Source organism: Chlamydotis macqueenii, chromosome 1, assembly GCF_036417535.1.
Source record: "Chlamydotis macqueenii isolate bChlMac1 chromosome 1, bChlMac1.mat, whole genome shotgun sequence".
Taxonomy (NCBI): domain Eukaryota; kingdom Metazoa; phylum Chordata; class Aves; order Otidiformes; family Otididae; genus Chlamydotis; species Chlamydotis macqueenii.
In genome coordinates, this window is record NC_141556.1 from 54,312,031 (window position 1) to 54,327,128 (window position 15,098).

General features: G+C 37.5%; 1 protein-coding gene across 10 annotated transcripts in view; it reads left to right on the forward strand.

The window, feature by feature from the left end:
* The window catches only part of ATF7IP (activating transcription factor 7 interacting protein), a 110,987-nt gene that overhangs the window by 68,157 nt on the left and 27,732 nt on the right, over positions 1-15,098 (forward strand). For all 10 annotated transcript variants that reach the window (XM_086751576.1, XM_086751611.1, XM_086751622.1 and 7 more), the window contains 8 exons: positions 1,995-2,081; positions 6,238-6,383; positions 7,512-7,649; positions 9,472-9,537; positions 10,227-10,300; positions 10,846-10,934; positions 12,135-12,776; positions 14,368-14,435. In XM_086751576.1, the coding sequence (XP_086607702.1) occupies positions 1,995-2,081; positions 6,238-6,383; positions 7,512-7,649; positions 9,472-9,537; positions 10,227-10,300; positions 10,846-10,934; positions 12,135-12,776; positions 14,368-14,435 (1,310 nt within the window). The remainder of the gene's footprint in view (positions 1-1,994; positions 2,082-6,237; positions 6,384-7,511; positions 7,650-9,471; positions 9,538-10,226; positions 10,301-10,845; positions 10,935-12,134; positions 12,777-14,367; positions 14,436-15,098) is intronic.

The following is a 15,098-nucleotide window of genomic DNA, read 5'->3' on the forward strand; positions in this document are numbered from 1 at the left end:
CTGCTCCCCAGCCATGTAGGCCCTTGCCTGTCTTTGGAAGAGTTCTCCCTTCCTACATGCAAAACCTTTGTATTTGTCCTTATTTAATATTACAAAGTGTTTGTCATTACATTTCTCCAGCTTGTCTAGATTATGATGATTCTTTTGAAAATATATGAATATCTGGTTTTGTCCTAAGCAAAAGTAGTCAAATCCCATCATGTTTCATGGGAAAAATCTATATTTCTGTTTTATAATAGAATTGGGTAGAATTTGATCAAGGATTCACTACTTAAGCTATGTTTTTGTACTTCCTTGTGATTGCTGTCTGTGCACATCAGTTCTAGCCAGTCTGTTGCAGTTACAGGATTATGGAATAGCGAGAGTATGACTGTGCAGCCCAGAGTAACTAGCAAATACTGTTCAGGTGCTATCAGGTTTAATCATTATTTTTGTTTCCATTTATATGTATATTTTGGCAGAACTCTGACATCCAAATACGCATCCAGTCATTCACTAAGCAGATCAAAGTGCTTGCAGCTGTAGAAATTAAGAAGTGTTTTCAACTGTTTAGTGACAGGCAAACACCTAGTAAAAAAAAACAAACACCTTTATGTTCAGATCCACAGCAAATAGTATGACTTATAAAAATGACTGTGTGATAATTTAATGATATCATAATTTTTTTTTTAAAGGATTTCATTCATTGCTTTTCTCTGTCAAGCATGAGGGTAACAAGATCACAGCATATCACTGAAAAATAAGCTGATAGTCAGTTGTAAAATTATCTCCGTATTATGGTTCAAATTAACTAGAGAGGTTTAGCTGGGGTCGTGTTTAAACTGCTTTTAGTTGAACGAGCTAAATTTGCTCAGAGTGATGGAAGTTTGTAAGGAAGGGACTTCCTTGTCCCTGAAATTACTTTGTTCTTTACATAGAACTCAAAAAGCTCAGCTTTGAAAATTGTAACACGATATTTTAAAGACATTCTAGGTATGTATATCTTTCCATGGAATAGTTGTATCTTTCAGTTAAATATTAAAATCTGTAAATTGTGGAAAATATACCGTTGAACTTAATGACTCTCCTTTAGATACTTAGGTAAATGAGTCCTATTTTATTCATAACAATTAAATACATGAAGCTTATCCATAAGTTTTAAAAAGCAGGTGGCATAGACACTGTGCCATTTTATTACCTTAAAAATGAAACAGATTGGTTTTGAAGAATTTGTGTGGTATGAGTATTCTTTCTTGCTTAAGCTAACAAAATGAAAAAATCTCATAATTCAGTTTTTTGTTTTCTGACTCCTTCATTTTTCTGATTTATTAGGCAACTTATTTTAAATCATTCAAATGTTCTTATAATAGAAGTAAAATTTAGTGTTAAGAGAGCATCAAGCATATCTTTGCAGCCAGAAGTTTCTCTAAAAAAAAAACTAAAAAAAAAAAAAAGCTAGTAAAAACTCAGCTGTTGTAATAAAATGAAAACAGGAAATTGTAGAAGTGTACAGATCAAGATGTGCATAACAGCGCTAGCTTGTATGTATGCATTTGGGTATGTTATTTCAATTTTTTCTTTAAGAAAAGAAGAATCTCAGCCTTTTCTAGTATAAAGATTATGGGTGAATTTGCTAATTGTAAATAGAGAAACGTATTTTGTTCCTGAAATTTTGATGCTTTTTTCCTAGGTGAAAAAAAAAAACTAAAATTATTTACCATTAACTTTATGTACTTTTTTCTTTTACTTCAGAAGTAACTTTGAGGCATTCTGTTGATTTTAAAGCTAGGCAAATTCAGAAGTTAGTCTTACTGTGTTGTATGATAGTTCAAATTTTTGCTCTGAAGGTATCCTCTATTTATTTTTTTTTAATCTCTGCATCCTATTTATTTCTCTCCCCTTCCCCAACGTGGTTTTTCATAAGTATTCTAAGTTTGCTAGTCGAAATAGGACTCTTACGAGATCTTTGTAAGTGAGCATATGTAACACATGAAGTTTTTTTCTTCTGTTTGTAGAAGAGGTGGAGGAGGAGAGAAGAAAGGAGAGTGAAGAGGATAAAGAAGACAACACCCACAAAGAACAAGAGAAACACACAGAGAGAAGTACATAATGTTAAAACCATTATACTTCACTGGTAGCCCATGTTAGAAACAGAGAATCATTGAGGTTGGAAAGTACCTTTGGAGATTATCTAGTCCAAACCCCCACTGAAAACCAGGTCATCTGGAGCAGTTTGCTCAGAGACGTGTCCAGACTGGTTTTGAGTGTCTCCACAGATGGAGACTTCACAGCCTTCCAGTGGTCTGCTTTCAGTGTTTGACCACCCTCAAAATAAACAAGTTTTGATATGTTTGAATGGAATTTCCTGTATTTCAATTTGTATCCATTTCTCGCATCTTTTCATTGGTACTCATTAAGAGTCTTACTCTGTCTTTTTAACTTTCCACACATCAGGTAATTTACAGACACTATAAAATCTTCCCTAACTACCTTCTCCAGTTGAACAATGCCAGCTGTCATTTCCTCATGTGATGGATGTTCCAGGCTGTAAAACATCTTGGTGGCCCTACATTGAACTCTCTGCAGTGTGCTCACATCTTTCTTATATTCAGGAGCCCAGATCTGGACACAAGACTTAAGGTTCAGTCTCACAGCACTGATCAGAGGGAAATAATTACCTCCCTCGACCTGCTGGTGATACTCTTCCTCAGCCAGCCAAGGATGTTGTTGGCCTCCTTTGCCAACAGGGCGCATTGCTAGCTCGTGTTCAACTTGATGTGCATGAAGGCTACCAGGGCCTTTTCTGCAAAGCTATTTCCCAGCCTGTACTAGTACATGGGTTTATTCCTATCCAAGTGTAGGACTAACATCTTCATTAATGACAAAAGGAAATGCAGTGTTGGTACCAGTATAATCCGCTGGTGTACCTTACTGGTGACAAGCTCCAACCGGACTTTGTACCACTAATCACAGCTCTTGGAGCCCAGCAGTTGAGCTAGTCCATTTATCTAGGCCATGCATCATGAGTTTGTCTCTGAGGATGTTTTGGGTGTCAAGAGCATTACTAAAGACAAGATAAACAGCATCCACTACTCTCTTTTCATCCACCAAGTTAGTGGTCTCATCATAGAAGGATATCAGGCTGATGAAGCATTATTTCTCCTTGATCAATCCATTTTGACTATTCCTCATCACCTTCTTAACGTGTTTAGAGATCACTTCTAGAATTACTTCCTCCATCATATTCCCAGGGATTGAGGTGAGACTGACCATCCTGTAGTTCCCTGGGTCCTTCTTGAAGATTAAAAGAAAGGAAGTGGCACTTCTGTCCTCAGGAGCCTTCTGCTGTTGCCACAACCTTTCAGAGGCTGAGAGTGGCCTTGCAGTCACCTCAGTCAGCTCCCTTGGCGCTCATGAGTGCATCCTTCTGGCTTGGATGGGCTTGTGTACGTCCAGTTTGTTTAAATGTTAACTCAGTGCTCCTCCACTGAGAACAAGTCTGCCTCTGTTCCAGTCTGTCCCACTGGTCTCGGGGAGCTGGCATTTCTGAAGGCAAGTCTTCTCATTAAAGTCTGAGGTAAAGAAGCCATTGAGTGTCTGGGTTTTTTCTGTGTCCTTTGTCACTTGCTCCCCTGCCTCATTCAGCAGGGAGGACGTAGTTTTCCTTTTGCTGGTAGCATACTGGTAGAAGCTCTTTTTGTTGCCTTTCATGTCTGTCACCAGATTCAGCTTAAGGTGAGCTTTGGCTTTCCTGACTCCATTGCCACTCATGTCGTGCCTTTATCTTTCTCATAGGTCACCTGTCCCTAACAGATCGGGGCCTCCACCCCCTGCAGACAGGGAATCACTTGCTGTGCTACTGTATGGCTCAGGCTTAGCCAGTTCAGTCATTTCACTGGGCACAGCTCTTAGCCCCGGATCTGCTATTAGGGCACTGAACCAAATCCATCATTGTCCTGTACATCTGCAGGTGGAGTGGGAGCTCTTGTATGGGTGCTTCCAGCCTTTGTCATCATAGGAGTCTCTGCTTTCTGTCTGGACAAGCTCAGGCTCTCGCTGTACCTCCTTTGGTACAACTGGGGGTTGCAGTTTTTGAGGCTGCAGGACCTTGGAGAATCTTTCATCATTTTTGATGCTCTGCCATCCCCTGACCTCTCATAGCTCTTTTAACTTGGCAAACACAGCTCTCCCACTAGTTTGCATCTTATGTAGGTGCTTCCAAGAAGCTTGTCTCCCTCTGCCGTAGCCTCAGCCAGAGTGGGAGGCCCTAGATAATCCCTGCAGTGCCAGACTTGCAAAGCCATGTCTTCCCCGAGAATAACTGTCTGGATGGAGCCTCTGACATTACCAGGAGAGTTGTTCCAGTGGCTGCTGGAGACCACACTGTGTGCCTCGTTACTGAGTGCAGGGACCATCCTCTTTCTGCATGTGTCCTGTGTTTGTTAACTGCTCCCTAGGAGCTGCACTCTAGGCCCAGCAGTAACATAGGCCTCTCCCTAGTACCTGCTGAAAGGGTGTTTGTGCCTCCATAAGGCATCAGCTGGAACATAAGCACAAAGCACCCCTTGATCAAGAGCAGCTGACACAGCTCGTTAGAAGCTGCTGGAGTTTTATAGAAGTTACAGCTTCCTTTAGAGCTTCTTTCCACTAGTTGCAAGCACCATGAAGCTCTTCAAAGAGAATCCAATGTAGTAAAATCAAACGTAGCATCTGCTTCAGAACAAATTACCTGAACAGAAAACATGTTCTGTTAAATATGTAAGTAGCTCTTGCATGTTACAAACTACTTGTTGTACTGTTCAGTGGTTAGGCTTTTTCTAAAAGAGAAAGAAACTCACTCTTTCTTCTAAAGAGAGTCTTCACTGATCTGGGAGTAGTGCTCTAACTATTCAGTTTTGGTTTGTTGGGTTTTTTTAATTTTATTTCTGCAAGTTTTTCTGATGGATGGAAGAAAGCTGGAGATGTAGCCTTTTTTTTTTTTTTTTTTTTTTTTTTTTTTTTCCCCCCCTCAACTGTTTACTCTGATTCTGGAAAAGAAAGAAATACTCACACTGTAGGCATTTATATTGCTTGCAAATATTCACCATTATGAAATGTTTATGAAGAGCCCTGTAGCCCTATAAAAGTTGCCTAAAATTTGAGGACCTGCACTTTCACAGTCTTCAAAAAATAACCTAGATTGTCATGCATATTTTAAAAGACTGCCTTTTAATAACTTTTAGTATATCAGTTCATTTTTAGTGCAACTCACAAAAAACAATCGGAAACCATCAGAAAATCAGTCCAGACTGAAACCATCAGAAATCTAACCATCAAAAAATCAGACTACAAGAAATCTGTGAAGGTAGAAATACAACTCACAGAGTGTATATAATACAAGTAAAGAAAAAATGGCAGTCGAAAGTAACTGTTTCTTCTTCTGTTTCAGTCTCCAGTGAACCTTCATTGATATTCTACTGATTCTATCTTTCTGTATTTTAACTCAGGTTTGGAGTGGAGGGGTTGAGGGCTATGGTGTTTTAATGGTGGCCAAGTACCCACAGTATGCTCCTGATAATTTACTTAGGTTTGTCATTTTATATGTGGATCTCAGGAGGATACGGTGCTAGGAGCTGGAGGAACGAATGAGATCTCTTTGGTTCTTTTGTGCTTCATCACTGCAATGAAAATTATTTTTGTAATATAGTTCTGTTTTGAGCCTGTTCTTTTTGTTAGATTTTTACTTTCCTTCTTACCCAAGAAATAAGAAAAGGATTTGAATGTTGTTTCACTCAGGGATTGGAGGTACAGGTTAAAACTTCATGGCAGGTAGAGAAAAAAATTCATTGCTGAGACAGGCAGAATGAAACGTAGTTTTATTTGGTTGGAATCCTGAGGATTCCTTTTTCAGAAGAGGGTTTTGTTTTGCTTCTCAGGAGCCATGTTTCATTATAGGATGGCACTGATAGGAGCAGGAAGAACCAGAGGCAAGTTCTGGAGAAGGGAATGGTGATACTAGACCCGTTTTGCATTTAGGGCAGTGGTTTGGTGAATCACAAAGCAGAACACATTAACGGGGCAGCAGTGTAAAGAGACCAAAGGGACTGTTGTTCTGCTTTGATGTCATCATACATCTTGTTTTTTCAAAGGTATTCTTACTAGTTTAGGATGAAAAAGCTTAAACTGGGGACAAATGAAACTTAATAATAATCACAGCATTCTGCAGATACCTGTTTTTTTCAAAGGTTTCTCACAAGCAGTTGTATCTAATTGTTCCAGGTGAAGTGTCCAGGAGAAAGCGTTCCAAATCTGAGGACATGGACAGCATTCATTCCAAACGTCGTCGGTACCTGGAAGAACATTATGAAGCAGAACTCCAAGTGAAAATTACAGCCAGAAAGGATGTTGATGAAAAATTACAAAAGGTAGAATGGAGGTGCAGAGCAAAGACAGCAAACACATACCTGTTGCTTGTCTTACCATCTTTGAATTAGCTATCCCTTCTCACACACTCCTTGCCACCTCAAACACTTTCTTTTTTTTTTTTTGTGGTTGAAAATTGAACAGAATTCAAATAACAAAGGTGGCTTAAATTCATATAAAGTCCTATATAGCCCTGCTTTTAAGAAGAGACCAAATATCATTTGAAAACTATGCTGCAAGAGTTATATTTGAAGCTTGTTAAATATTTAGACTCTGAAGTCTTATGTGACTGAAGATGGAGAGTCTTTGCAAAGGAGGTATTTCAGAGTGGCAGAGATTTATATGTGGTGTGCTTTATTGCATGCCTAGCTTGAAAGAAAGTCTGTCTCCAAACAAAGATGCAATTAACGTAGCGTTTTGTAGATTTTTATAAAGCTGTTAATTGCCTGATTGCAGCATTGGCATGTGTAGAAACCTGTGGTCTTGAAGAAAAAAAATTGGCCGTTCTTCCATTAGTTAGTTAGCTAGTGTGTGTTGTGACTTTGTTAATATAGGATGCAGAAAACTGAACCACATTTATTACTTGTTTATTTTTGTTTCCTAAGGAAAACTTTTGCACTGCAATAGGTATAGGAGGGAGGAAAAAAAATAAGTGTATCAAATAAACTTAGTGGAAGTAAGTCCCTTCTTTTTCTGTGTTTAGCTTCTGCAAGAAAAGCAACAGCATTTCTGCTAGAATGCGTCTTAAAAATAGAGTTTTCTTGAATGTCTTTAGTTTCTGTTCTTTGAATGCCACTGTCCCTCTCAAGAAGAGAAAAGTAAGAGGAAAACTCACTGTGTAAACACAGCCCTTTATTAAAATATCCTCTGTTGTTAAGGTTCTTTTTATACGTAACAAGGTTTTATACACTCACCATACTGCAATGACATTAATTTATTGAACTCATGGCATTGTATTTGCCAAAATAGATGTAGAAACTTTTCTTAGCTGTCCAACCATATGTTTATTGGTGATTACAGATTTATTTGATTGACAGGGCACAAGCATTGTCATTGTTCTGTTTGTAGCAGGATACTTGTTGAGAGTTGGGATTGCATTGTTATTTTTCTCTTTTATAATAATTTTGCAGGTTATCCAGAGACTATTGGAAGAAAAACTTGCTGCTTTACAGTGCGCTGTATTTGACAAGACTTTGGCGGACTTGAAAACCCGAATAGAGAAGGTAGAATGTAACAAGAGGCATAAAACTGTGCTTACTGAACTACAGGTGAGTGTTTGCATGTTGAACTGCATACTGGAATCAAAAATAAGTTCCTCAACATTTAATAGTAAGTCTCCTGTAGTTGTCAGTAGAGAAGCCATTTTGAACTCCACAAAGGGAAGAGGGGGGCAGAGCAGCAAATACTGATGTTGCTTTGGAGTCTTAAAAGTCTCTTTCTTTACTCAAAAAGAAGAAAGCAACCAGCTAATCATTAAAAACCCCCAAAGCAAGTCTTCCTTCTGGGAAACTGATTCATTAGCTGTTAGTAAACTGCTTTTTAACTCTTTTGTTTCATCTGGACATTCTTCAAATAAATGTTAAGTATGAAAATATCTAATGCCTCTATGAAGCCAGACATTTGCTTAAAAATTGAAGAGTACAGAAAGGAGAAGACAGTAGCACTGGACTTTGTAGAATGTTCAAACAAAGAAACATCGCATGATACTTATCTATGTTATTTCCCCAGCAGCTTAAATTTGGAATCAAATAGCTGATGTTGAATGCAGTATGCTTTCTTGCATTCTTTGTAGAAACGATGTACATAGTGGTGACATGAGGAATGTCACAAAAATAAAATAATTTTGAAGTGACAAGACAATTAAAAGCTTATGTCATAACAAATTCAAACAATAAGGCCATTTTACTTTTAACATAAAGAAAAGTTTGGAGTTAGCCAGATGAGTTTGTATTACGTAACTCTTCCACTTCACCACTATAGTCATTTTATGTTGACTTTTTGTTAAGTGCTAAGACTCTTTCAGTATACTTGTTTATCAATGTCTTTAGCCACCAACTAGTGTCAAATTAATAACATCCTATAAGGCTGTGAATGTGTTGATGTTAATATACTCACAGTCTAAGCTTACATATTTTTATTATGCAAGGTGCTCCAAAAGACCTCTACATTGTTAAAGATAAAATAAATTGAAATACAAATGTAATTAAAAGCAGACCATAACTGTAGCTTGTCGTATTGCTCTGTAAAAAGATGAAAGAAGTGAGGTTTCTAAGTGGACCAGCTTCTTTTAGGTAAGAAGTTCTGAAATCATGGTATATAAAACTCACTGATTTTTTCAAAACTTTTCTAGTGCTAACCGAGTGTTTTCAGTAATTCATAAAAATAATTTAACTCTTCTTTCTCGGGGGGGGGGAGAAAGTACCTCCTTAGAACAACTAGCACAGCTACTGCCTCCAGAATAAGTCAGTCATCAGAACTGCAGCCTAGACAGGGTAACTTAGTCTTGTAAGGCTGAGGTAATTGCAGAAGGAATGGTCACCGAATAGTATATTGAGGGAAGCTCAAGAAGTAAAAGATGGGATGTGAGAACAGTGCTTAAGAAGATAATGAACCTGACACCTGAACATCAAATAGAGTAGAACAAAGCTGACAGTAAGGTGTGCGTGATACGTAGTATATCAGTGAGAAGGAGAAATAGGATAAATGGGGGAAGAGTAGATAATAGGAAAACCAAAAAGGGGTGCATTTTTCGATATGTTTGGTACATAAGGTGTTGAAACAGCCAGATGCTTTCAGTTGCTTAACATCACATGAACAGATGGATTCTGTTTGTGCAATTGTGAACAGGAAGGAAAATAATTCAAGTTATCTCTAAGTTATCTTGACTGTGGTATACATGTGTGTCTTTCCACTGCTCTGAAGCTATATAGTTGTACCACGTTTCAAGGAAGAATAATTTCCCCCGGTATGAAAATAGCCTTTGACTTGATGTCTTAATTATGTATCTTTTAGTTTGTATAAGTTCTTTGATGATTCTTGGAGAGGATATTTATGGTTTTGTTTGTTTGTTTTCATCTTCTTCCCATTTAGGCTAAAATTGCTAGATTGACAAAGCGGTTTGGAGCAGCCAAGGAGGACTTGAAGAAAAGACAGGAAGTAAGAACTAGATTTGTTACGTTTGTTTTTCGAGTTAGCCTGAACCTTGTGTTGAAAAATAAAGAAATTTCTTATGCAGAATGATATGACCTGGCTGTTCAGTGGTGTTCACAAAGTAGATTTGTCTTGTCTGGTTAAAGGCAGTGATATGAAAGAATAGTCCTTTAACATGTTACGTAATTCTGATTTGTATAGAGGGTTCTTTAGATATTATTAGCATGAAAGCATCTTAAACTGTATGTAAGTAAATCTGATTTACTTACATATGAAGAGTACATAGTAAATTAGAGTGAATCACAGTACCTTGATTTTCAGGGTGGAGGAGGGAGAGGAATGGATGCAAACAATAGTATTTCTCTGTGTCTAGAATCAATATTTTGTATTAATTATTGTGAAGGAGTGTGAGATAAAAGTCTGTTCAAGAAGAAGTTTTGATTCTTATGCTATAAAAACCTGAAGGCAACAGATTTAGAAAAAGGGAGGACGCAGGATAAGTAGGCAGGTAGGACCAAGGAGGTTTTGGGGAGTTGTAGAACATGTCAAATTCTCTTGCAGTGTGACTCCAGAAAATGTGTATCACTCACAGAAATAAATGAATACGAAATACAATGAAAGCATAAGTTTGCAAGCTGACTTACAGTTGTTTTGTTGTGGCTCTCCCCCCTCCCTTTTTTTTTTTTTTTTGGTAGAATTCAGCAAATGCACCTATGTCTCCTGTGAAAGCACCTAGCGATACTGCAAACACAAACAATGCGACATATCGGTAAGTAAACCGTGTCACTGTGGCCATCTTAAAATTTACAATAGGACACTTGAAATACCTAATGTAATGGATAATACCTGTATTTTCTTTTTAATTAAAGCACTCTTCATTTTCCTTCATTGTTCTTTAATTGTAAAATTCTATTTTCTTTCACAGAAGACGTAAATTGACAGTATTGAATCCGTTCTTAAATAAACTAAGCTGAGTGTGTTTCAGTGGTTAAAAAGTAATGGATAGAAATGGAAGTTTCGTTTCAAGAAAGGGAAAATTTTCATGGTGAAAGGCAAACTTGGTGCAATCATTTTGAACTTTACAAATAAATCTGCTTTTTTTTTTTTTTTTTAAAGGGCTTTTTGTTTTGGTTTGATTTTTTTAGTAGGAGAATATCCAAAGTTTATTTGCATGGGGGACAGAAAATAAATGAGTTTAGAAAATCTCAATTAAAAGAATAGCTATAAAATAAGGAGTTTTTTCATCATTCTACTGTCCATAGTTATATCTAGTGTGGCTCATTGAGAAATGCTAACTGAAACTTCGTTCCATAGAAATGCTGGCACAGTGAGGCAGATGCTAGAGTCAAAGCGGAATGTAGGAGAGCGCACACCAGCAACTCTTCCAGCCTCTGTGAATGCAGGTAAGACTGCCTATGAACTATAAACACAATTCTTAAAAATTTTATTGCTTGCCATTCAATGAGTAGATAACTGAACAGAGAAAAACTAGGTTTTATTACTTTTTTTTCCTAACATAAAAAAAAAAAATTAGCTGCCTACCACATTCCCAGCTTATATTTGTCTAGTGTGCTTACCAGGGAAAAAAAAAGTGTTAATTTGACCAACAAGAACACGTAGGTAAATTAGATGCTTCTGCAGACTGCTTGCTGGGTATGGCAGCAAAGCTTGCAGTCTCTCAGCTGCTAAGAAGTGAAACACATGGCTCGCAGGCCATTTTACTTGATCGTAGTAGGATGCTGATATCTTCCCCTCTATCTAATGGCTACAGAATTTGAGTGGGGAACTGAAGAAAGTCTTAGGCCACATTTCCAAAGGGAATCAAGCTGGTAAATGGAATTCCTAGGTTATAATTTTACAGTTAATGTAGAGTCAAAAACACCATTAATTTCATTCATTGTAGTCACGCCATACTTGGTTTTAAAAATAATTTAGCTAATATTGAATGCTAAATCTTTTCCTCAGAATCATCTCATAGTAGGCATATACTGTAGTGTATTACGCCTCTGATCTTTAGATTTAATCCAGAAATTCTGTTGCATAAAAGCAAGTATCTTCTCTGACGCATGAATCCTTGGTTTCAGTAGAACCTTCTGGATGCAAGGTCCTACCTATAGAAAGCAACCTAGTCATAACTGACTTAGTTGTTCTTTTCTTGTGTTTTCTGAAGGACTAGTGTATATCTTTTTTTGCAGTTTATATATAGCTCTTTCAAAAAGAAATAGTGTTGACTATATCTTTAGGCCATTGAATAACACAGTATACAATAGAAGAATATAGCCTTTCTTTGCAAAAAAAAAAAAAACAACACATTTTTCATAGCATCGTAGAATGGTTTGGGTTGGAAGGGTCCTTTAAAGATCATCTAGTCCAGTAGCCCTGCCATGGGCCAGGACATCGTTCACCAGACAAGGTTGCTCAAAGCGCCATCCAGCCTAAATTTGAACACTTACAAGGATAGGGCATTCAGAACTTAACCGGACAGCCTGTTCCACTGACTCGCCACCCTCCTTGTAAATCATTTCCATTTCTTGTATTGGAGTGAAACTTCACACTTGGTTCAAATACTTCTTTCTTTTTTTTCTTTTTTTTTTTTCCTGCAGTGCCCGCTCCCAGTCTTGCTGCTCCTCCAACAGTTGTCAGTGGACATCCTAAGCCTCAAACTCCAGTGACCTCCACCAGCTCTTTGACAACAACAGTTCTTCCCACAGCTAACACAGCTACGGTTGTAGGCACTAACCAAGTGCCGAGTGGCAGCACTCAGTCAGTGTCTGTCTCGTTGCAGTCTTTGCCTGTAATCTTGCATGTACCGGTTGCAGTGTCATCCCAGCCTCAACTCCTGCAAGGCCACACAGGGACTTTGGTCACTAACCAACAACAGTCAGGCAACGTTGAATTTATATCCGTACAAAGCTCATCTGCAGTTGGTAGCCTTCCCAAAACTACAGTGTCTTTGGCATCAACTAACCCAACTAAACCAAATAACAGCCCATCTGTGCCCAGTCCTAGTATTCAAAGGAACTCTCCAGCCAGTGCTGCGTCAATAGGCACAACGTTGGCAGTACAGGCTGTTTCTACTGCACATTCTGTTGCCCAGGCCACAAGGACTTCTTTGCCCACAGTGGGTACTTCAGGACTTTATAATGCTACCAGCAGTCGAGCCCCTCTACAGATGAAGATTTCCCTCTCTGCGTTTAATAGTACAGCTCCTATTGAACCACCCACTGTTACTGCGCCCAGAGTTGGTAAGTTATGCTTGAATGTTGACACTGGGAAAGGAAAGTAGTTGTCAAAGGGAAACACAAAACTCCACTCCCTGGAAATTGGTTTGTTAATGTGTTTTACTGAGATGTTCCTTCTGGAATGCCTTTCTGTTGAAATTGTCAAGATAAAATAATCTCTGTCATGGATGTTTGTCAGCTATTGCTGAAAATCATCTCTCCTTAGAAGGAGTCAGTAGTGTGGCTCTGTAGGCTTTGTTTTATTTAGAACTTGACTTGTATCATTCCTAGCATGAAATCAGAAACTCCTTTTCTGTCATTAACAACTTGGTATTTATTTTTAATACAGCCTCTCCAAATAATCTGGCTGCCTTTCTAAACAAATGCATACTGAAAGTATAATCATAAACTTTTCACACACTTAAACAAAATGGGGGAAAAAACCATGACTGAATACTAATCTAGTTCCAAAGAACTACATTTGTTGTATTTTAAATAAAGTCTCTGAACACAATGTTCAAATACGGTATCTAGATTATCTATTTTAAAACACTTTCTCTCCATCTTTGGCCATGGCATGATCATTCTCTGCACTTCTGATTTTGCATACCTTGAAAATTTTTTTCTAAGAGATCCTCAAGATTTCTAAGTGAGTTGGAATTATAGCAGGTTTCTCATTGGGACAATATCATGTTAAAATGAACTCAAGCAGAGCTTGACATCAGAACTAGTTTTATTTCATTTTCGCATGTCTGAATTGCCTATGTTAAAATACATCTTCCATGGAGTTGGACAGTTATATGCTTTGTATTGATTTTTAGCTCTAAAGCTAATCTAATGTTCTAATACAATGTAAAAAATATTGTGACAGATCAGGGACAGTGACCAAAGGAAGGGCCTATGTGTCCAAAAATGTGTCTCATTTTGTGCAGTTCACATAGCCTTGGTGTATACCTTAGTAGTTTCCTCACCAGAACTGAAAGACTCCTTTGGGCCAGCACTGTTGCTGATAAGCCCTGCTTAAAAAGAAAAGGAATGAGAAGGGAGAATTTGGATTTAAATGTTTACATCAAATATTCAAGCAGCTTCTGCTTAAGTTGCTAGTGTAGATACGTGCTTGGCTGAGCTAGTAAAGATACTCAGTCTCACTGCACAAATCATCTCAGTTATGTATTTTGCAGTCTGTTTAACCGTCTGTTGAGTCAAATTTTTGTACAAAGATGTTGAATAAGTGTAACTTTTTCCAGTTTAATATCTTGTCAGTTTACATACAGAGGGAGGAGAGGTAGGAATTACGCTTTGTCCTCAGATAGGTAAGGGAATTGTTCATAAAATATTTTCAATAAACTGTCAGACTTTCAAGGAAGGAAACATATACTGCTTCTAGGCTGCAACGTGACATTTTGCTTTTCTGTATCTTCTATTTCCTCTGAAAAATGGTAGCGATCAAGCTTGAATGCTTAGAATTGAAAATTAGGTCTGGAAAATGATTAATGTGCTATATACTGAATGTTTAGTATCAAACAGCTTTGAATATTGCCTCCAAATTTGTATAGTGGATAGCACATTTAGTACTGATTAGATACTGCAAATGAACAATTTCTTGACTCTTCAGAAAACCAGACAAGCAGGCCACCAACAGACGCTTCGGCAAACAAGCGAACTGCTGAGGGAACAGCACAGGTAGGTTGTTGATTATGTTTCTATATAAAATTCTAAAGTTACAATCCACAGGAGAAAAGTTATTTACCTTTATTGCTCATAATGAAACAATTTTAGTTCCTTTTTTGTGCCATCCTTTCTAGTTTCTGTCCATTTGTATTTTTCTTCTTCTGATCCAGAGTATTACTTGGAGCATAAGCTTCTGATAATCTTTTCAGAAGTTTTCTGATGGAGTTTGTGTAAGTAGATGAGTTAGTAATTCAGGAGCACACTAAAAATGTGTCTGATAGAACAGAGCTAACATACAAAAGAAAACCCTGCCCAGTTTTTATCTGAAGGGCTTGAACTTAAAGCAACAAATATATTTTTAATTGTTGCAGCGCTCTCACTTCCACACTAATCCAGAAGTTAATAAGAATTGGTGTTCCAGTATTTCATTGCATATGTCATAGGAAAAAAAAAAAAAAAGGAGAAGCTTTCTTCAGGAATAACTACTTTATGAAAAAGGAGAACTTGCAGTACTTCTCAATTCTTTGTCTAAGATTTGTTGAACTTGCTTTGGAATTTAAAGGTTGCCATTAAGCTATTTAAAATTATTCATAATTAATTTTATTTCTGCATACAGATATTTCACAAAGCACCTCATACTTACATTGCTGTTAATTGAAAATAATTTTATTAAGG